Source organism: Diplotaxodon limnothrissa, linkage group LG20 (genome assembly GCF_057381915.1).
Source record: "Diplotaxodon limnothrissa isolate DT_005_m linkage group LG20, D_limnothrissa_male_GT1.1, whole genome shotgun sequence".
Classification (NCBI taxonomy): Eukaryota; Metazoa; Chordata; class Actinopteri; order Cichliformes; family Cichlidae; genus Diplotaxodon; species Diplotaxodon limnothrissa.
Genome location: NC_140615.1, coordinates 4,094,583 through 4,115,191, shown reverse-complemented (window position 1 = coordinate 4,115,191; position 20,609 = coordinate 4,094,583). Strand labels below are relative to the sequence as shown.

The window sequence follows — 20,609 nt, the reverse complement described above, 5'->3', positions numbered from 1 at the left end:
CAGCAAAATCAAGTGAAGCCAAGTTTCTTACTATTTGGATGCATTAAGTGGAACTTGCTGTGAAAATGCTGAGTAGCATCTGGTGTATATAGCTGCATCTACACTTATCTATTTAGCCATATTACAGTATTATAGATCCTTATAAGTTCCTGTGCCTGCTGGGTCTGCATAAAGCACCAGATTGATGTCATTACTCTCTCGCCTTCCCACCAGAAGTGTAATGTCATTTTTGAAAACGATGTTGTAATTTTTTTGTGTGTCGAGACCTATGTGTAGTTTCTGTATCGCTGTCTTTGTCTCTTTCTACGCTGTATTAAAACATTGTCTCTAATTAACAACCTTTCATACCTGCTCATCTCATACTAAACAAACTGAGGTGCAGTATTTATGTATATTTCAGATAAGAGGGTGGCGTCTAGTGCGCAAACACTCTCTCACGTTTTATTTTCAAACCTTCCTCAATGCAAGCTGATATTGTTGACAGTTGTAAAGGCTGCCATTTGATATATGACAAAGGTTAAAAAAATAGTTGTTTATATCAAACAGAGAATGTATTCCTTTCAGGGTTAGGCAGACACTGTATTTACTTGCTTCTGAAAATAATCTGAGCTAAAAAGGTAAAAGGAGAGTAAAGTCACAGGAAGAGCCGGGACCATTTGTTTTCCCTCTGAATGTAAATACAACCCTTACAGAACCATGTTTGATATGAAAATGTGAAAAATGTGCAGGTTTAAAGCCACTTCACTTAATTTTAAAATGTTGCAAATTGTAGTTTTTTTCCTTCTCTGTACTATTGCTATGAATTCAGACTTTTCTGTTATCGACAAACGATCACAGTGAGATTTGGGTGTAGCAAAAACATACTCCATAGTTGAATAAAGGAGAAAAAAAAAAAAAAAGGAAAAAAAAAAATCACATTGTTATGTAGATGTTTTTGCAAACATATCGAAATTTGAAAACGGGAAAAAAAAAGAGTCAATTTAGTGTCACTTAGTGAAAGTAGTTACATTACAATTTAAGCTAGGATTGCGCTCATGCCCTTAATCATCCAGCAATGCAGTGCAGTGAATATCTGTGGAGTTTTTGTCTGATGAAGTTGTGCGGGGCAGAAATGCAGTGAGCCACAGGGAACACTTAAACGCGATACTCTCCCTTCTCAAACAAAAGCTCGCCACTGGCCAAATATCAACTGTAGTCTCCGAGGTAGAATATGAGATGTCTAAAGAGGCTAGTGGCACTGAAGGAGGTTTGTGTAAGCTCCCTGTTGTTGGTTAAACAGACACACTCAGGACAAATAAAGCCTTTAAAAAAAAATCTATTTTCATACAGGAGCGACGAATGACGCAAGATATGCCAATATTCTAACTCAACTATCTGCTGCTAAACAACTGTGTGTCAGTGTTTGGGGGCAAATGTTAGCTCTGAATGAGGAATGAGTGTACACACACAGATACTCACTCGACTGCCGCTCACTCTTTGCTTTTCATGTTTTGTAGGGGAAACCTGGGGATGCTGGCCTTTGCTTTCTCACTGTGGTTGTTCTTTCTTTTTTTATATAGCTAAAGAAGAAAAATCGATTGAAAATGAATTGGTTTGTGTAGAGAAGCTTCTCTAGGACTCAAAAACAGACATTTTAAGTGGAAGTAAGACGAAACAGAAGGGGCAAGGGAGGCCAGGGGGTGTGCGCCGCTGCTGGGGATGATATGCCTCTTCACAGAGTGTGGGGTGCAGTATTAGCACAATATGATGATGCCTATATTTGTCATGGGTGGATGACTGGAGCTGTGGGTCTTCTGCCACTTTTGGGGCCAATATTGTAACTGCATTATGAAGCTACTGCTGTAACTGGATATATGACTGAAAAATAAAGTACGTGGAACAATCTGTACCAAAACAGGCTCCCATTTTTTTGTCACTAATCAGAAATAACCGTGTTAATCGGGAGGAAATCTATGTCACTTATGTTATGATTAATGTTCATCCAGTTCACACTGATTCATTGATTAACCAGGTTTATTTAGCCCAATGCCACAGGAGGACAAGCTAATGTCAGGTCACTGGCAGTCAGCGGGAGCTGGTGTTGAATTGATAAAAGTAGTCCTTGGTGGGTTTGTTGGTGTACAGTCTCTTATTCAGGTACTCTTGCCTGGGGCAGAAACAGAAATTTAAACACAGTAAGTAGCTTGTCCCCCTAAATGTTTATAAAATCTGAAATCTCTATTTCCATATTTTATCACCTAAGCCTAAAACACATTTGCTGATTAGTGTCTAATCAGAAAGTGTATGAATATGTGGGCAGTGCTTACTGTGCCAGCTGCTCTCGGGCCAGCTGCATGTTGTAGCGGTCCATCTGAATTCTCCGCTCTCTATTCAGCTCGGCTGCTATCAGGTCCTCCTTCTCGGCTTCTCTGGACAGCTTCAGCAGCTTCAGGTCCCAAGCTGCTTCACGGATCTTTTCAGCATCTCGCTGTTTCTGAAGGCAGAGAGGAAATAAATCTAAAAACACACTAAACTTGTTCTCCTAAAGGCAATTCTGCTTCATTATGATTTAGGTTCCCAAACTTTCATGCTGATTTTGGGTGACTTTAACATGCCTGTAGATAACACTGAGAAATGCAAAGCTTCAGAGCCAAATAATCTGCTGGAGGTCTTATGGCTTGGTAACTGGATCCACCCAAATGTTTTTTTCTGTGTTAGCACTTTATGTTTATGCTTATTCTTGCCACTATTGCATCTTGAAATCAATGTTGATCATGTTAATCCAGGTCCAGGCACTAATGGAAAGTTTGGGGCCTTATTTTAGTACACTAGAAAGACTAGAAAGATACCATCATCCTGAATAAGGAGAAAACTGATATACACTGGTATATTTTTCTAATATCTCCAGCACACTAAAATAAGACCTTTTATTACTTGTTCAAACCAACTTTCAGTGCCTGGATGCTGGTTTGAGCACCGCTGGCTTGATGGACACTAGTAGTGCTCCTGTTACATTTACTAGCTTCCAATTAGTTTTAGAATTGATTTTTAAAGGTTAGTGCTTTTTTAAGGTGACGCAATGTTTGCGACCTCAATATCTATCTGACAAGCCAGTAAGCTACCCGCAGACCTCATGGATTATTTACAGTCTTAAGCAACACTGGTGATGTGGCTTTTATCTTTTCGCTGCTGAAACAACCTTCTGAATCACATCAGGAGTACTCCAACATTTGCAGTGTTTAAAACAACACAAAAAGGAGGGACAAACCTAAGTTGAACACCATTTCCACTGTGGGAGAAGAGCTACAAAAACCTGGGTATTCACATCAATAACAGACTGGACTGGAAATGCAACTCTGAGGCTGTCTGGGTCATTTAATGAATTCAGTAAAACACTATTGTCTGTTACTGCTAGTGCAATCTTCTTTGTAGGTTTGTTTTGGGGTAGCAGCGTCAGAGCCAGTGACGCTGGAAAGCTGAACAAGCTGATTAAAGGCTGAGTCTGTGCTGGGGACTAGCCTGAAGCCCCTAGAGCAGGGGTGCTCACACTTTTTCCGCATGTGAGCTACTTATAAAATGACCAAGTCAAAATGATCTACCCACTACAAAAATCCAAAACATATACTTATTTATAAATATATTGAGGATTCTTTATATCTACAATGTATATACATGCATAACCGCAATATCCAATATTTCACAACACAATTAACTATGTAAATTTTTTGTCATTACCTGAGTTTACTCTGATGACTTGCACTGAATTGAATCAGCCAGGGATGCATAGTCCGGACAGTAGCTGCTGACGGCCAGGTTTAAGAGAAAAAACCGAGAGCTAAAAATTGGAGTTAACTCGCTGACTAGCTTGTCAGTTTTACTACACTTCGCGCCGCTGTTTGCGCATGCGCAGCGACCTAAGCGTCAGAAAAAATCTGCTGTCATCTGACTGGCTTCCCTGTATCAATCAAGTGACGGGATGGATGATAGGCTGGCATCTATTTTTTTTAATGCCATGCGATCTACCAATATTACCTTTGCGATCGACTGGTCGATCGCGATCGACGTATTGAGCACCCCTGCCCTAGAGGGAGTTATTAAGAGCAGGATGTTGCACAAACTGCTAAACATACTGGACAACACACGACATCCCCTTCATGACTGTTGTCAGCAGGTGACTCCCTTAACTCTGCTTTAATAATGACTGACATTAGTATTTTAATGTATTTTTTAAAGTTATTTATTTCTTTTTGTTTTATGAACTTTAATTCTACTTATTTTATTGGTTTTAAATGATCATTTATACTCATCTGTCAATAGTTTTAATTATCTTAATATATTTCTCTATTTTATGGACTGAAGGTATCGATCTCATATACATGTATATTTTTACTAGTAATATTGCACTGTTGCTTTTTTGGTTGTTTTTACTTGTGAATACAGACTTTGTAGGTTTCACATTCCCGTCTTATGTTTTTGTTTTTTCAAGTCTAGGATTATTTTCTTTGTGAGTAATCTCCTCAAAGCTGAAATCCTTTTTGAAAACAACCTGTGTAGAAAAGTTGGCACAGATGTCAAAAACTCTTTCCCTTCATCCCAAAATGGTCGCGGCAGATGGCTTGCCCCCCCCCGAGCCTGGTTCTGTCTAAGGTTCAACAAGAGTTTTTCTGTCCCACTGTCACCAAGTCGCTCGATTGCTGTTGTTTATTTAACTAATATTTTAGGGTCTTTAACCTACAATATAAAGTGCTTTGATGTGACTGCTGTTGTGCATTGCTGCTGACAGAGCTGAATTAAATAAAAAATAATAAAAAAGAAAACACTAATTTCAAATCCACACATGCAGTACCCAAGCACAAGTACTTGCCCTGCCCAATTCCCCTGCTGGCCACCTCTGTACTCAAGGGATTATGTGGACATGGTATTCTACATAACATATATGGAATACCGTGTGCAGCTTTGACTATATTACTGTGGAGTACCGAGTGTAATACCTGTCTCTCAAGGCATTGTTGTTCTCTCTCCTGCTGAATGCTTTTCAGCTGTTCGGGGCTCATTCCTTTCCACCTGTCTGGTAGAACCTGTGGTGGCCTCCCTCCTCCCACCTGTCTCTCTGTTGCCTCTGCACACTCTGTCATCATGTCAGATGTCATTGTATGCCACATCTCTGCCAGATTTTCCTGTTCCTCTCTCTTGCGTTGCTCCTCCAGTTTCTCTGCTTGCTCTTTAGCCTGTGTGTACAGGACATGGTGAGGCTTTAACACAGATCCAGGGACAGTTAATTGATTATCCCACTGATGACTGATGATTCAGAAGCATTGCAAAACCCAGTTTCTAAAATGTGGTTACTCCTAGCATAGAGCTACCAGTCAGCCATATGGCGAACGTCGTCCTGAGAGAGCCACTCAGTCAGCTGTATTTGCTTGTGCATCATGAGTGGTTATTAGTGAAACCACTAAACACTATGAAAAAGTACAGTGACCTGAAGGATTTACAATGATTCCTCCCAATGGGGGATTCAGCCGAGTGCATTCAGGCAAATGAGGGAAGAGCTAAATGGAGGCTTTTAAAAACAGACAGTAACCATGCATACATCAAAGCCGTTTAACCATCCATGTTGCCTGGTGCCAAATAATATGATTGCCGCCATCCTGCACCAAGTGTGTGTATGCATCATTTGACATTTTCAGCTTGCAATTCCCACATGACAACATCATGTCACAGCTTGCCCCTTCCCACCCCCACCCCTTTTAGATTTTGCCTTGAGCATTCACATTAGTGAGTGGTGTGTGCATATCTGTTTGCCCATCTGTATACTGTACCAGAGCCTGATTGTAGTTCTCGAGCGCGATGCGGCTGGCTCTCTTACACACCTCCTCGAGGGCAGCTTGTTGAGCCCCTCTCATGTCTTGTTGCACCAGCTCTTTGCTCGCAAGCATCTCTGTGACACACATGATTTGGGGATCATCTGATGTGTGTTTTTGCACACCTGCCTTAGCTGTTGTATTTGGCTCTTTAACTGCACACTTCACACTTACAGTAAAGCTCTTAGGGATAAGCATCCATCACTGTCACCTGGTAATAAGGGCTGTGCATGGGAGTGTATGATTGTTTGTGCAGGAAAGCATGAAGCATGTGTGTGATGTACAGAGGTTGTAGAGTAAATGATGTAAACTCATTAGGAATGCTAGTGAATGTGTGTACTTGTGTGTGTCTCTTTTCACCTATGTGCTTGTCTCGCATGTGCCGTTTTTCATTCTCGTCCATCTGTGCTCGCAGATCTCGTTCTGTCTTTCTTATTTGTTCTCTCATCCTCAGCTCCTCTCCGACACCCTCTCCCTGTGCATGAAACAAGGACAGATGACCATAAGAGGTAACAATATTACATATTTAACCATTAGCTGGACCCCCCTCCCGGTCTTTAAAGCTTACAAATCCCCTGCTTTGTCAGAGCTGCCCTACCTTAAAGATTTGCATACTGGCAGGCCCTAGCTCATTCTCTGGAATGGCGATCTTGAATGCCCCCTTCAGGCCAAATTTAAGATCAGCATCACGAGAGTCCTCTGGTCGCTGATGAGTAGCCCAGTAATTGGTGAGTTCAGAATTCAAAACTCTTCGCTTCTCCTCTTCAGCATTGTTCTGCTGCACCAGTGCTTCATCTTGGTATATTCTCAACTTATCTGTAATACATTAAAAATACACCTATGACCAACCAAAGCTAATTAATGGAGAGGGCCTGAAATAATAAGGGACTAGGGGACTTGCATTTATAGCGTCTTGCAGGAATTATGTCTGCAATTAAACTGCTTTAATTCTAACTCATCCATGTCCTTCAGTTTACCCAAAGCTTTGTCCATTTGTTTCTCCATGTTTTGCTGGTGTTTCTTCTCCTGGACTTGTTGGTTTAGTGTATCTAGGTCGAGACCCATCACACGAAGCCGGGTGTTGAAAATGCGGGCCTTGCGTGCTGTTTCTGCAGCCCTACGCCTCTCCACAGCCTTTTCCGTGGACTCGTCTACAGGCAAATCCACTTTGAACATGTTCAAAGTTTCTAGTGACTTCCTAAAGAGACAGCATTACGAGACTTGTTATCGGAGCTGATAATCTTGCTTGAAAATAAATTATTAAAGAAATGATTGTGCCGATTGAAATATAAAATCCTGGTGGGGTTCATCTTCAGAGCGATTTGCTCCTGTCATCACCTGATAACATCAAAAACCAAAGGCAAGGCAGAAGTAGACTAAATCAAATGTCTCTTCCTTAAAAATGGACATAAACCTCTGATCAACTTACCGCTGACGTTATAAATCTGTTCAGTTTCTTTCAATATCAGTGAATGAAAATCTGCTCCTGTTGTGTTTGGAGACCCTTGGTAACCATGGAAACAAGTGGCCACATATCGCTATGCTGGAAACACATAACAAGAGTGACAGGACCAGCTAAGGAAATGTCTTTTTATTTTTAATAATGTGTATATTCTGTAATAAAGTAGCATTAATAGTAGTAAAAAGTGATATCCAAGGTCGATCACAATCAAAACACGACAAACTCCAGACAACTAAATTTTGTCTCGCGAGAAACTGTGAGGTTTCGTGTCTCGCGCGCTTGTGGGTCTTCCTGTTGGATTGTAAAATGGCGCATTGTTGTCGCCGCCGTACCGAGTATATTTGATAAAGATTATATTTTTCATTTTAATTTTTAAAACGCTTGCGCAGATCATAATGTAACTTGTGCATAGAGCAGCAGTAGATTGACCAGAGCGGTTCATTCATTTCGTGCACACTGCGTCTTTGCAACAGCTTACCGGGTAAACATTGGTTGTTAGCATTAGCTAACTGCTAAGCTAATATTCACTGCAGACCAGCTAAACAAATATAACGAGATGGGTTATTTAAAACTGATAGAGATCGAAAATTTCAAGTCGTATAAAGGAAGGCAGATCATCGGACCTTTTCACAAGTTTACTGCAATCATCGGACCCAATGGATCTGGTATGTAATAACAGCTAACATAAACTCGAAGCTAATGCGAAATGCAAACTGCTAGCTGTGCCTAACGGTAAACACAGCTCCACAGCCCCTTTCTCTTTAGATCATAACTCTCAGTCTGTGCATAGCTGAACTGTATGGGGGTTCAGCTGTTGGTAGTGTGATGTATCGTATTGTTTCATATCCATATTTGCCACTAGAGTAGTTATTTAAATTTTATTTCGGTGTATTAATCGTTGTCAGTTTGTAGAATAACGTATTTGCATTTTAATTGAAGTAATTCCTTTAGACTGCTTAAGCACTTATGTCGTATAGGCACTTAATATATTTGTAAACATTGGGGTTGGACCTACCTTTACACTAGAGAAAGACGAAGTCTTTCAACGGTCTTTTCTCGTAATACAGTGCAATGCATCATCAAAATTATCTGGCCAACACAACGTGTAAAAACTGCATACTAATAGCCAATAAGATGCATTTTATTGCAGAACTGCTGTTTTGCACCAGACTGTACAAATAAAAGGTGAACTTTCCTATTATATTTACAGGACATGCATATTATCCCCATTCCATAGTGTACAACTAGAATAAATCAAAAATAACATTAAATAAAACAGAGATATAAGAATATGAGATGGGATGTAAAAATGAATATTAGGTAACAAACTATGTTTTACATAAGGGATATTAAAGCCTACATACAGTTGTTGTTTATGTATAGAAGCAAGCAGCAACATGGTCTTAACATGTGTGTTTTAATATAAAAAGGTCCCAAAGTTTACTAAGATTTCAATGTCATCATAATGTTTGTAGGAAAGTCCAACCTTATGGATGCCATCAGCTTCGTGTTGGCAGAGAAGACAAGTAACCTGCGTGTGAAGACTCTGAAGGATCTAATCCATGGAGCGCCTGTAGGGAAGCCAGCTGCCAACAGAGCCTTTGTCAGCATGGTGTACCAGGAAGATAATGGAGAAGAACGTGCCTTCACAAGAGTCATTATTGGTACAAAGCTCCATTACCAACCGTCCTTTAATATATAATTAACTTTCTTTTTGAATAGTTGTCTGTGTGAATTAAAAGACACTGATCTAGTAAAATTTGAATGCTTTTCAGCTGAATAAAAGGATAGTAGTAAAGCTGCATGGATATCAGTTTTCAAAAATTGACTCATCGTCTAAGAAAACATTTTTACATGTGTTTGCAATTTGGTGGGTCAAAAATATTTAAAATCTGTTACATTTATAAATGTATATATATATAATTTGTGCGTGTTGATGATGAGCTAATGCTTGTTTTGTTTTTGGAATATGCACCAGGTTCTTCCTCTGAGTATCGCATCAACAGTAAAGTAGTGGGCCTGCCTGAATACAGTGAAGAACTGGAAAAACTTGGAATTCTGATAAAGGCTAGGAACTTCTTGGTCTTTCAGGTAAGATTTCATTCTTGTAAATGTTGTCAAGATCTTTTCAAGAGCAATTTACGCACAGGCAGTCTTTCATAGTACTCCTGTACTAATCCACTAGGTTATTTTGATTGGAGAGTGCAGTAGTTTTTAGTGTGTGTGTATCATTGGTTTGAACGTGACTTGGTCAGTTACACCAGAGATTAAATTAACACCAGGTAACATTTTATTTGCTATTTCAAATCTCAGTTTTGTCTTTATTTCCCTTTAAGGGAGCCGTTGAGTCTATTGCCATGAAGAACCCCAAAGAGCGTACGGCGCTGTTTGAAGAGATCTCCCGTTCAGGAGAGCTGGCCCAGGAGTATGACCGGAGGAAGAAGGAGATGGTGAAAGCAGAGGAGGACACGCAGTTTAACTATCATCGCAAGAAAAACATCGCTGCAGAGCGCAAAGAGGCTAAGCAAGAGAAAGAAGAGGTTTGCCATTTTTACTGAGTCTGCATATGACACAAAGTGTCATGATCAGTGTCTATGGTTATTTGGCATTTACTGAATTCCTCCATACAGGATCCATTGAGTGGTATAGCCTGTTTCTACTCTAACAAATTTTAGGTAATATATAATTCCAGATAATGCAAATATTTGTCATTCATATGAATGCACCAAATTTCAACAGTAAAAGACAAACTAGGAACTTTTAGCTAAGCTCAACATAAGCTTTCAGCAATGTAACAACTGCACATCCTGCATATAAATCTATCCCACATATATTTATATAAGAGAGAAAGTCTGGTGTTAGGTGAACAACACAAAGATGAAGTAAAGATTGTTACACTGTAATCGGCAACAAATCTGTGTATTTCTTATTTGAAATGACTCAAAAATAGCCTTGAAACAAACTTTTGAATTTTCGTGATTAGTTTTTTGGGTTATCTGATGGAAAAACCTCAAATTCTCATTGGTCATGAAATGTGGAATCAGTTACATCTCTAATCATGATTTTCTCGCTTCTCTCTTTTCCTTCATTTTACCAGGCTGAGCGTTACCAGCGTCTTAAGGATGAAGTAGCCAGAGCTAGTGTACAGTTGCAGCTCTTCAAACTGTACCACAATGAGACTGAGATCGAGAGGCTGAACAAAGAGCTTGGGCAGCGGAACAAGGAGATTGATAAGGACCGTAAAAAGATGGACCATGTGGAGGAGGAGCTGAAGGACAAGAAGAAGGAGCTAGGCAGGCTGATGAGGGAGCAACAGACCATTGAGAAAGAAATTAAGTAAGTGGCATTAAATAAAATAAGTTTTGACATTTAAAGCTTAATGCACCATTAGTCATTTGACTTACATTAAACGGTTGACTTGACTACAGGGAGAAGGACTCTGAGTTGAACCAAAAGAGGCCTCAGTACATCAAAGCCAAAGAGAACACCTCACACAAAATCAAGAAGCTTGAGGCAGCAAGAAAATCACTGCAAAATGCCCAGAAGATGTACAAGAAGCGGAAGGCAGACATGGATGAGCTGGATAAAGAGATGAGGGCAGTGGAGCTGGCTAAGCAAGAGTTTGAGGAAAGAATGGAGGAGGAGGCGCAGAGTCAAGGCCAGGATCTCACCTTGGAGGAAAATCAGGTCTGATGTGTGAAAACTACATTTTAGACATTTTATCTTGAAAAAATACCAAATTAGTTACAGGATTTTAGTAAAATGATAATGTTTCATGAAATTGAAAAATGCACACTCTTTGTCTCCCTTCTTCCAGGTGAAGCAGTATCATCGTCTGAAGGAGGAGGCCAGCAAACGTGCTGCCACGCTGGCACAGGAGCTGGAGAAGTTCAATCGTGACCAGAAGGCTGACCAGGACCGCCTTGACTTAGAGGAGAGAAAGAAAGTGGAGACAGAGGTAAAGGAGAGAAAAATGGAAGATGATGGAAAGGTTTTATGAGCCAGAACGAAATTGATTTGATAGAAGTTGTTGTTTCTCTTTAGGCCAAAATTAAACAGAAGATCCGTGAAATCGAGGAAAACCAGAAACGTATTGAAAAACTGGAGGATTATATTGCCACCAGCAGGTATGCTGCTCTTAATTTTGGATTGTTTTGAGCGGAGCTGTGGCAAACTTATTTTATAGGTTTCTCTGGTTTACTGTGTGATTCACATCCTTTTTTTCCCTTCTTTCCCCATCAGGCAATCACTAGATGAGCAGAAGCGTATGGAGGAAGAGCTGACTGAGGAAGTGGAGAGTGCCAAAAGGAGGATCGATGAGATCAATATGGAGCTTAATCAGGTACTCAATGCACAGGAAAGAAAGAAATCAGCACCAACAACAAGTTGAATCTACTCTAATTGAGTTAGTTAATTTTTGCATGTGGTAACTCTGCTCCTAAAGACATCAGCCTTTTTCTATAGCTCATATTTTCCTGAACTGTACAAGACAAAGCATTATTTCTTTTTGTCAATCAGTAGACTTGATTAAATAAATCATTGCTTTGTGGGTCATTAATCCATGTTAGCACCCTAGCTTGGGTAATACTGGATTCTATAAATTCTTACATCCGTTATGGGAAGTGAATACGTCACCTATCGTAGCACCTCTGATGAACCCCCTTATTATTGGACTGTGGTTTAGGTGATGGAGCAGCTTGGAGACGCCAGAATCGACAGGCAGGAGAACAGTCGCCAGCAACGCAAGGCCGAGATCATGGAGAGTATAAAAAGACTCTATCCTGGCTCTGTGGTAAGGCACCTTTGGCACTATACCCATGCCGGGTCTGCTTTTCTTTTCTTTTTGGTGAAAGCATTTAAACATTGAGCATAAGAGCACTAAACAAACAAACGTTTACTGATTGTGTTTTCAGTATGGTCGTCTGATCGACCTGTGTCAGCCCACTCAGAAGAAATATCAAATCGCTGTGACTAAAGTGTTGGGTAAGAACATGGACGCCATCATTGTTGACTCAGAGAAGACTGGCAGAGACTGCATTCAGTACATAAAGGAGCAGAGAGGAGAGCCGGAGACCTTCCTTCCTCTTGATTACCTTGAAGTAAGTATATAAAAGTAATGACTCCAACTGAGAGCTTTGAACAATTCATAATAAAATTATGTCCTTGATGGGTGTAGCCTGTGAGCTAAATTGTCAGTCTTGTAAAACTTGGGGAAGCACAAAGCGTTGTCTGTCCATCCATACATCCATCGACTCAGACGTAGTTCACAAGGTGAACTACTTTACCTACATTATTGGTTTGAATTTGATTAAAATGTTATTTAATTTGAGTGAAATGGTAAAACAGGATCAGCTGTTGTTCTACGGAGACTTTCCAAAGAATGCTCATGGGTCACGTTTTTAGGTTTGTGGGCAATGAGCTGTGAATTGTGATGGGTCCTGAACTAGATAAGCTACTGCGTTGCTGGAGTTCTGATTTTAAATCTCTGCTCTGCTTTGGAGAATAATATCCAGGGTTCTTACGGGTGCTTGAAATCCTTGAAAATAATATTGTCTTTTCAAGGTTTGAAAAGTGCTTGAATTTCAGATGTGGTGCTTAAACGGGCTTGAAACTGTATTTCATTCACTACAAATAACTATCTGACCGAATATTTTTCTTATCAGATAGAGAAATAAAATGAGTCTCGATGTGTAAAAGTAAAATTTCTCTGCCTGGGCTGCACATTACATACACATTAAACAACTTAAAAATTATAAATGGCTTCAAGCTCACATTGACACCTGTGGGGCCCAATCAGCCACTGAGACAACAGACAGATTTAAGTGTTTTAATATATGAATGTTTCATGCTTTAAGGCTGCCTGTTTATTTAAGGGAGATGAACAATACATTATAATTTTACATAATTATACCACAGATGACAGATTAAATAAATAGATTTTAGGTCGATGTTTGTCTTAAAGTCTTATATGTTGAATTGAACTGAGTGTGTCATCTGTTCAAAGCCTCTCCCAGTCAGCGCTGTTCTCCATGCCTGTCTTACTGTACAAGATGTTCGTAGAACAAACACTTTAAAGGTGACTTTAACAATAATACAGACAGCAGTGTAGTCAAACATCTCACAGTAAGTTTTATTGGGAATTAACTTTAACCTGTTAGGCCCTCAGGGGTTTTCTGAGCTGCTTGAAAATGAAATGACCAAAATAAATGGAGCATTTCTTTGCAATTACAAACTGTGCGTAAACAGTCTTGGTATCAAAATAAAGCTAACACTGGTGAGATGTCATCAGAGGTGTAAATATTACTGCAGATGTTACTATGTTAAAAGTTACTGTGACTCAAACATATAAAAATTGCATTTTTTTATTTCCCTCCCTTAGATTTTTTTTAAAAAGTAACACCTTTGAAAATATGCTTCGGTTCACATTTAACTCCAGAAAATCATAAATCAAAAATATGGATATTACTGTGACAGTCCTCATGTCTGCACTTATATTTCTGACCTTGTGTTTTAAACAATTAAACTTGATCTTCTCCCCTTTGCCCCAATTTTTCTGGGCGTGGGTGCTTAACTAGTTAAAAACAAACAAACATGTGTCTCCTATTTTTGTGTCACATAGCTAAGAAGCGTCAATCGCTGATGAGAAGACTTATTCATTTGGCCTTGCTGTGTATTATTGTGGTGTTTGGTGCAGTTTTCTTGTTATGTGGGGTTGCTGTTTTTTTCAAGTGGAGATGAATATCTCTAACGAGTTGATTTGTTCACATTTTCACATCTTAGTTTTTAAGAGAAATGTGTTTTTTGAGTTTGTACCGTATTTGCATATAAGGCGAGCATTTCCTTTTTCAGTATTTTTGTGTGGTGCATTTTTCTCTGTTCTTACACAAGGGGAACAAAGGACATTTAAGTCGACCTAAGATGATTTGTTTTAATCTTTACTTGGTCTTACTTAGTTAAACGAGTGAATCATGCATTCTTTTTTTGCCAATCTGGAAAAGCTTGAAAATTGACCTTGAAAGTGCTTAAAAAGTGCTTGAATTTGACCCTGAAAAATAGGCGTGAACCCTGAATATCCCTGTTGGGAGAAATTGAAGGTGGTCAGCTGGATGATTATGTATCCAGATAATATTTTGTTAAAGTTTCTCAGAGTTGGTCCTCACTTGAAATATTTGGCTAACCTAATTTTCCCTGCGGACAATTCCCGCAACATGTTTTAATGTCATAGAAAGAGCAAATTCATGGCAGGATGGGCAACATTGCTTTCTGCAATTTTTAAAGCCAAAATTATACTTCTGTCTCTATGTTTTGTTTTTTTTGTTTTTTTTTTGGGGGGGGGGTAAATGTTGTCACGTCTATAAATAATCTTTTTTCACTGACAATTTGAACATTTTTTTCCCCGCAGAGGTTCTTTATATAAAATGCTACTTAACTCTAAAATAATCCCAACCTCAGGTCATTAATGTTCTTTCCTTAGTGCCGTTCACACTGTAAATATTGTCTAGAAAATTTAAAACTTGTCTTTTCAAAGGTGAAACCAACCGATGAGAAACTCAGAGAACTGCGAGGAGCCAAGCTGGTGATTGATGTGATTCGCTATGAACCTCCCCACATCAAAAAAGCTCTGCAGTACGCTTGTGGCAATGCTCTGGTCTGCGAGAATGTTGAGGATGCGCGAAGAATTGCTTTTGGAGGGCCATACAGGCACAAGGTACTTAGCCTAATTTAAAGATGGATGATTGGATGATTCATAGATGTGAGAATGCATAATAACCACTTCTACCTACTAACTTCTTATTCATCGGTGTCCAGACGGTAGCCCTGGACGGTACTCTGTTCCAGAAGTCTGGAGTCATCTCTGGAGGTGCCAGCGACTTGAAAGCTAAGGCCAGACGATGGGATGAGAAGGCAGTGGACAAGCTCAAAGAGAAAAAGGAGAAACTCACTGAAGAGCTCAAGGTGACTTTAAATATATGACCCACATCAGAGAGTTTGTTGGGACGACAGATTTTTAGTAAGAGTCACCATGAAGCACTTTATGCTGACTAACCTCTGACTAAAATAATTGTTGTTATTTTGTACTCCCTTAATTATTAAATGAACTATTCATGAATATCCACTTAATGTTAATGTTTTCCTCTGCAGGAGCAAATGAAGGCCAAGAGGAAGGAGGCAGAGCTCCGTCAGGTGCAGTCTCAGGCCCACGGTCTGCAGATGAGACTCAAGTACTCACAGAGTGATCTGGAGCAGACAAAAACCCGTCACCTCTCCCTCAATATGCAGGTACGGCTCAGTAACAGCTTTCTTTCCTCTTACCGTTAGAAACAGTGACCCTTGCATTAAAATTTTTTCCGTTACTCCGTGATACAGGAGAAGTCTAAGCTAGAGAGTGAATTGGCAAACTTTGGCCCTCGCATCAATGACATCAAGAGGATCATCCAGTCCCGTGAGCGGGAAATCACTGACTTGCGCGACCGCATGAACCTGGTGAGACTGGCACAGAGTGAGCTGCAGTTAGAAGTCCGTTTATGAACATGTAACATTGCACAACATTGTTTCTGTTTCCCAGGTGGAGGATGAGGTGTTTGTGGAATTCTGTAAGGAGATTGGAGTGAGGAATATCAGAGAGTTTGAGGAGGAGAAAGTGAAGAGGCAGAATGAGATTGCAAAGAAGCGGTGAGTTCAGTAATCCAGTCGCTTCTGATGCAGGACAGTTAGCTAATAGTGAATCTGTCTCTGTTTGTTGAAGCATAACTTCATTTTTTTTTGTCTTAGTCTTGAGTTTGAGACTCAAAAGACCCGCCTGGGTATCCAGTTGGACTATGAGAAGAATCAGCTGAAGGAAGACCAGGAGAAGGTCATGATGTGGGAGCAGACTGTGAAGAAGGACGAGGCTGAAATCGAGAGACTTAAAAAGGTGAAAACAAAGTTAGACGATGAAAATGTTTTGCCCTTGATTTTGACATCACTTTTAATCCCTCTTGCGTGCTTTGTAGGAGGAGCACAGACACATGAAAATCATTGATGAGACAATGGCCCAGCTGCAGGACCTGAAGAACCAGCATCTCACCAAGAAATCTGAAGTCAATGATAAAAATCACGAGATGGAGGAGATTCGCAAAAAACTGGGTGGTGCAAACAAGTCAGTGACTGCAGACATATGCACTGTAGTTTTTTTTTTTTTTTAATATCTTCTTAATATGATTTTATGTTTGAGTGAGTTTGTTCTACAAACAACTTTTTATTATTCCAGGGAGTTGACTCAGCTCCAGAAGGAGGTCACTGCCATCGAGACCAAACTGGAGCAGAAGCGCAGTGACCGTCACAACCTGCTGCAAGCCTGCAAAATGCAGGATATCAGGTTGCCTCTTCGTTCTGGAACAATGGATGATATCAGCCAGGGAGAGGTACATTAACAAAACCATCGTTGCTCTAACTGTAATTCCATTAAGACCGAAGCAGAAAACGACAGCCGTCTTTTTGTTTTTACTGTTCAAGGGGAGTTCCCAGACGGATGAGTCCAGCAGCCAAAGGACATCCAGCAGTGTTTTGGCCAAAGAGGCTCTTATAGAAATTGACTACAGCAACCTGTCTGAAGACCTCAGGGTGGGTCCAAATAATATTATAAAAATTTTCTTTACACATTAAAATATACCAAGTAGGAAAATGAGCAATTTGCCGCAGAGGTGATCTCTATAGCTGAAGTCAGATTTTGTACTTACATTTTGTAGATGCATGTAAATTAATACATTTATTCTTCGATCTTCCTAAAGGATGCACTGTCAGAGGAAGAGATCAAGGCTGAGACGAACACACTGCAGCAGCGTCTGAATGAGCAGCAGAGCATCCTGCAGAGGATCAGTGCACCCAACATGAAGGCTATGGAGAAGCTTGAGAGTGTCAGGGACAAATTCCAAGAGACCAGTGATGGTGAGATGGCAGTCTCATGTTAGAAGCTGGGGTGAAATGTGGAAGGGGACAGGAAGTTGAAGACCTCTTGTTAAACTTGTATCATATGCTTTTTTTGGTTTCCTTTCTTCTTTCAGAGTTTGAGGCTGCTCGGAAAAGAGCCAAAAAGGCCAAGCAAGCCTTTGAGCAGATCAAGAAGGAAAGATTTGATCGCTTTAATAACTGTTTTGAGTCGGTGTCTACCAATATCGATGAGATCTACAAGGCTCTGTCACGCAACAGTAGTGCTCAGGTATGTTTTTAGAGACTTGCCACATTACATATCATTAACTATGTCTAATGCCATGACAGGAAGCAGTTTTATGTGTGGAATTTGGTACATGGTAAATTTTATATATATCCATTTGTGCATGTGCCCAAGTTGCGTTTACCAATCAGCGTATGTTTCTTCTTTAGGCATTTTTAGGTCCAGAAAACCCAGAGGAGCCATATTTGGATGGTATCAATTATAACTGTGTGGCCCCAGGCAAGAGGTTCAGACCAATGGACAACTTGTCAGGAGGAGAGAAAACTGTTGCTGCCCTGGCTCTGCTCTTCGCTATTCACAGGTGAAACAAGGGAGATGTGCAGAGGAATTTTTAATACACGTATGACTTGACGGAAGTTGACTGTTTACATCTTTCTTGCTTCTCTGTAGCTACAAACCCGCCCCCTTCTTTGTGCTGGATGAGATTGACGCAGCTCTGGACAACACTAATATTGGCAAGGTCTGTTTAGAGAATAAACGTTGATATAATGAGCTGTTTGTTTGTTTTTAAATTAATATTTCTTGTGATTTTAGTGCATTAGCCTTAATGCTTTCTCTTTGTACCTTCAAGGTGGCCAACTACATCAAAGACCAGTCAATGGAGAACTTCCAGGCCATTGTCATTTCTCTGAAGGAGGAATTCTACACCAAGGCAGACTCTCTCATAGGTGTTTATCCAGAGGTGAGTCTTTTTTTTTGTTTTGAATTAGAGACGGATAAAATCCCCAAAGAGCGGATCAGCTTAGATCCGAATTAGTACCACTTGAAGCACCACTTAAAAAGTGCAACTGTGTAGTTTCAGCATTGTTTTACAACAAGAACGCTACCATAACAAAACCACAACAAAAAAGAAGCCATAATAACTGAATAAAAGTCGATAAAGATCAAGCATATGCATTGCTTTGTGATATTAAATTTAGCCCATAAAATAATGCATATTATTATGTGTCATATAAGGTTATGCTATAGATAAGTTTTTATGGTTTGTTAAGAAAATGTCCCCATTTCATGCATCATTTTTCATATAAACTCTACTCTAGCACTCACAATACGCCAGTGTCACGAGACTGACATGTATTGACTGCAACAGATGTCTCCTGCTGAGCATAATGGCTGTTGAATCTATTCGCAAAGCAAAGAAGGAATTTACCCAGGATTCATCAGTATGAACTAATGTCTGCAACAGAAACTCCTAATCAAAGATTCTCTGGATACAGTTATGTATTGACGGTCACAGTTTCTGACTGGGTGGCTCATCTGTATCTCCAGCATGCAGGGTCATTAACCTGTTATCACCCGAGTATCACACGGGCTGCGTTTGTGATTTCGCCTTTTAAAATTATAAAATAATTCTCATCTTTCAGGAACCATTTGAACTTTCTTAAAATAGTGGAGGATTTGCAGTAATGTGAAGAGCACATGGTAAAATCTGTCTGTTTAGACTGCGAATGCTTTGTGTTACCACGATACACCAAATATCCCCGTGAAGCCCGTCTTCTCTTCTTTCTGAAACTGCTCAGAAAAAAACAAACAAACAAAATAAACAGAAAAAGTTCTGCTTCTCTGCAGGATATTCATTGCACATTGTACTTCCTAATATTGTATTGTGACCTGTGACGTGTTTTAAGCTAAGCAAAGTGTTGACCCAACCGGCGAGATGCATTTCTGAGTATTATGCATATAAAGCTTTATGCAAAATACTAAAATATAGCCTTGAGATGGCTGAATTTTCAGTAGTCAGGCTGTTTTTAGACGTTAAACTTCTGAACCTGGAGCTGAGACAGCAATAGAATGGAGTTCATTAGATTCATATAACACTTTATATTCTTCATATACAGACATGCAATAACATTCTCATCATAAACCACATGCAGTGTATCTAAGAATTAAAAGATCCTGTTTGATATTTGGCCAATAAAACCTGAGCATCTTGAGCTGTGAAGTCAATGCTGATTCGGAAACAATGAACTAATTTTCTTTTTTTCTTCCATCAACAGCAAGGAGACTGCGTCATAAGCAAAGTGCTAACCTTTGACCTCTCGCAATATCCCGATGCCAACCCAAATCCAAATGAGTAAGACTAGCTCTCCCAGCACTGCTATTTTGTGAAGTTGGATGTTTCCATGGTTACTTTTTCTGGATTGCTCATTGTAACCTTGTAGTCACAGATGATGTATCCATTAGGTCTCACATGTTATTTCCTTTAAAAAAAACAAAAACATTAGAGTAGTGACTTATTGAGCTTCAGTTGTTTTATTTTCTTTATAGACCGTAATGACCAGGATGTATGTACATTTATAAAAACCAGTCCTTTATCAGTTTTCCAATATAATTGTGTGGGGTGCTTTTTAAGAAGCTGTAGAATTTGTATCATGTGGTTAAGTGTCTCGAACATCCCTAAAGCCAATTTTTGTTTTCATAACTTTTATACTGTTCATGGCCGTCTTTCCAGCTGTGTGCTTTAAAGCTCTTGCTTGTTTCCTCTTCTCTGTACTTAACTGCAATTTCATATGTGCGCCTGTGTTTGTTTGTTTTTTAAAGCTTAATGAGGAATCTGTTGTTACAGTATGATGGATACATTCCCATGTGCAAAAGCTAAATAAAACCTGCAGTTAGCAGCAGCAGCTGGCAGAGCTGTTATGAGATCATGGAACTGAGGCTATCACTGCTCTGCTACTTAGAAGTTTTTTTATTCCCTGAGTAATAATCTGAATCAACTTTGGTAGGCAGAAAACTCAGCATGAGTTCATGCTGAAACTGTTTGGCCTGTTTTATCGATTGCTTTGCTTCAATAAATTTTGAATTATTTAAACTCATTTATCTTGTTTACTTCATAATACATTCTTGCAACTCATGTGCTGTTTTGTAATTTCATCGGGCTGTTTTTAAAGTAGCTTTCATATGAATATGTTTGAACCGATCCTCAATGTAGCATTTATTTTGCTGCACTAGTTTATATTCCATAAGGGGGAATAGGGCTTTGGTAGGCGAGGCTATTTATAGTCCTTGTTTTCACACAAACGTCTACAGAGGCACCAATGAAAGCGTTCACTTTGCTTCTCAATAAAGCCTGTGTCTGCATTAACTCGTTGCA

At 39.6% G+C, this 20,609-nt stretch overlaps 2 protein-coding genes across 2 annotated transcripts; one reads left to right on the top strand and one right to left on the bottom strand.

Moving 5' to 3' along the window:
- Nucleotides 1–2,064: 2,064 nt before the first annotated feature.
- On the bottom strand, nucleotides 2,065–7,358 carry ribc1 (RIB43A domain with coiled-coils 1). Its single transcript, XM_085345396.1, has 8 exons — nucleotides 7,270–7,358; nucleotides 6,818–7,038; nucleotides 6,439–6,656; nucleotides 6,201–6,315; nucleotides 5,799–5,917; nucleotides 4,971–5,207; nucleotides 2,307–2,473; nucleotides 2,065–2,146 (listed from the first exon to the last, which is right to left on the bottom strand). The coding sequence occupies exons 2-8, from the start codon at nucleotides 7,014–7,016 to the stop codon at nucleotides 2,065–2,067; spliced, it is 1,137 nt and encodes a 378-aa protein (XP_085201522.1). The 5' UTR covers nucleotides 7,017–7,038; nucleotides 7,270–7,358.
- A 237-nt stretch (nucleotides 7,359–7,595) lies between these two features.
- On the top strand, nucleotides 7,596–20,299 carry LOC146610297 (structural maintenance of chromosomes protein 1A). The gene is made up of 26 exons (XM_085343919.1): nucleotides 7,596–7,967; nucleotides 8,778–8,966; nucleotides 9,281–9,393; nucleotides 9,639–9,842; nucleotides 10,400–10,638; nucleotides 10,731–10,989; nucleotides 11,120–11,260; nucleotides 11,347–11,429; nucleotides 11,545–11,644; nucleotides 11,987–12,094; nucleotides 12,216–12,401; nucleotides 14,831–15,010; nucleotides 15,112–15,258; nucleotides 15,445–15,582; nucleotides 15,670–15,786; nucleotides 15,869–15,975; nucleotides 16,075–16,216; nucleotides 16,296–16,441; nucleotides 16,553–16,706; nucleotides 16,798–16,905; nucleotides 17,073–17,229; nucleotides 17,346–17,500; nucleotides 17,665–17,816; nucleotides 17,906–17,975; nucleotides 18,087–18,197; nucleotides 19,513–20,299. Exons 1-26 carry the CDS (start codon nucleotides 7,859–7,861, stop codon nucleotides 19,591–19,593), a joined length of 3,696 nt encoding a protein of 1,231 aa, XP_085200045.1. The 5' UTR covers nucleotides 7,596–7,858; the 3' UTR covers nucleotides 19,594–20,299.
- The last annotated feature ends 310 nt before the right edge of the window (nucleotides 20,300–20,609 follow it).

Bases quoted from the DNA above. Each gene is read 5' to 3' on its own strand.
- LOC146610297 (XM_085343919.1), top strand. From the start codon at position 7,859: ATGGGTTATTTAAAACTGATAGAGATCGAAAATTTCAAGTCGTATAAA. The intron at 11,261-11,346 runs GTAAAGGAGAGA...GTTTCTCTTTAG, and splicing joins GAAAGAAAGTGGAGACAGAG to GCCAAAATTAAACAGAAGAT. The intron at 16,442-16,552 runs GTCAGTGACTGC...TTATTATTCCAG, and splicing joins AAACTGGGTGGTGCAAACAA to GGAGTTGACTCAGCTCCAGA.
- ribc1 (XM_085345396.1), bottom strand. From the start codon at position 7,016: ATGTTCAAAGTGGATTTGCCTGTAGACGAGTCCACGGAAAAGGCTGTG. The intron at 6,657-6,817 runs GTAAACTGAAGG...AATGTATTACAG, and splicing joins ACAAATGGACAAAGCTTTGG to ATAAGTTGAGAATATACCAA. The intron at 2,474-4,970 runs GTATTACACTCG...CTCTGCCTTCAG, and splicing joins AACAATGCCTTGAGAGACAG to AAACAGCGAGATGCTGAAAA.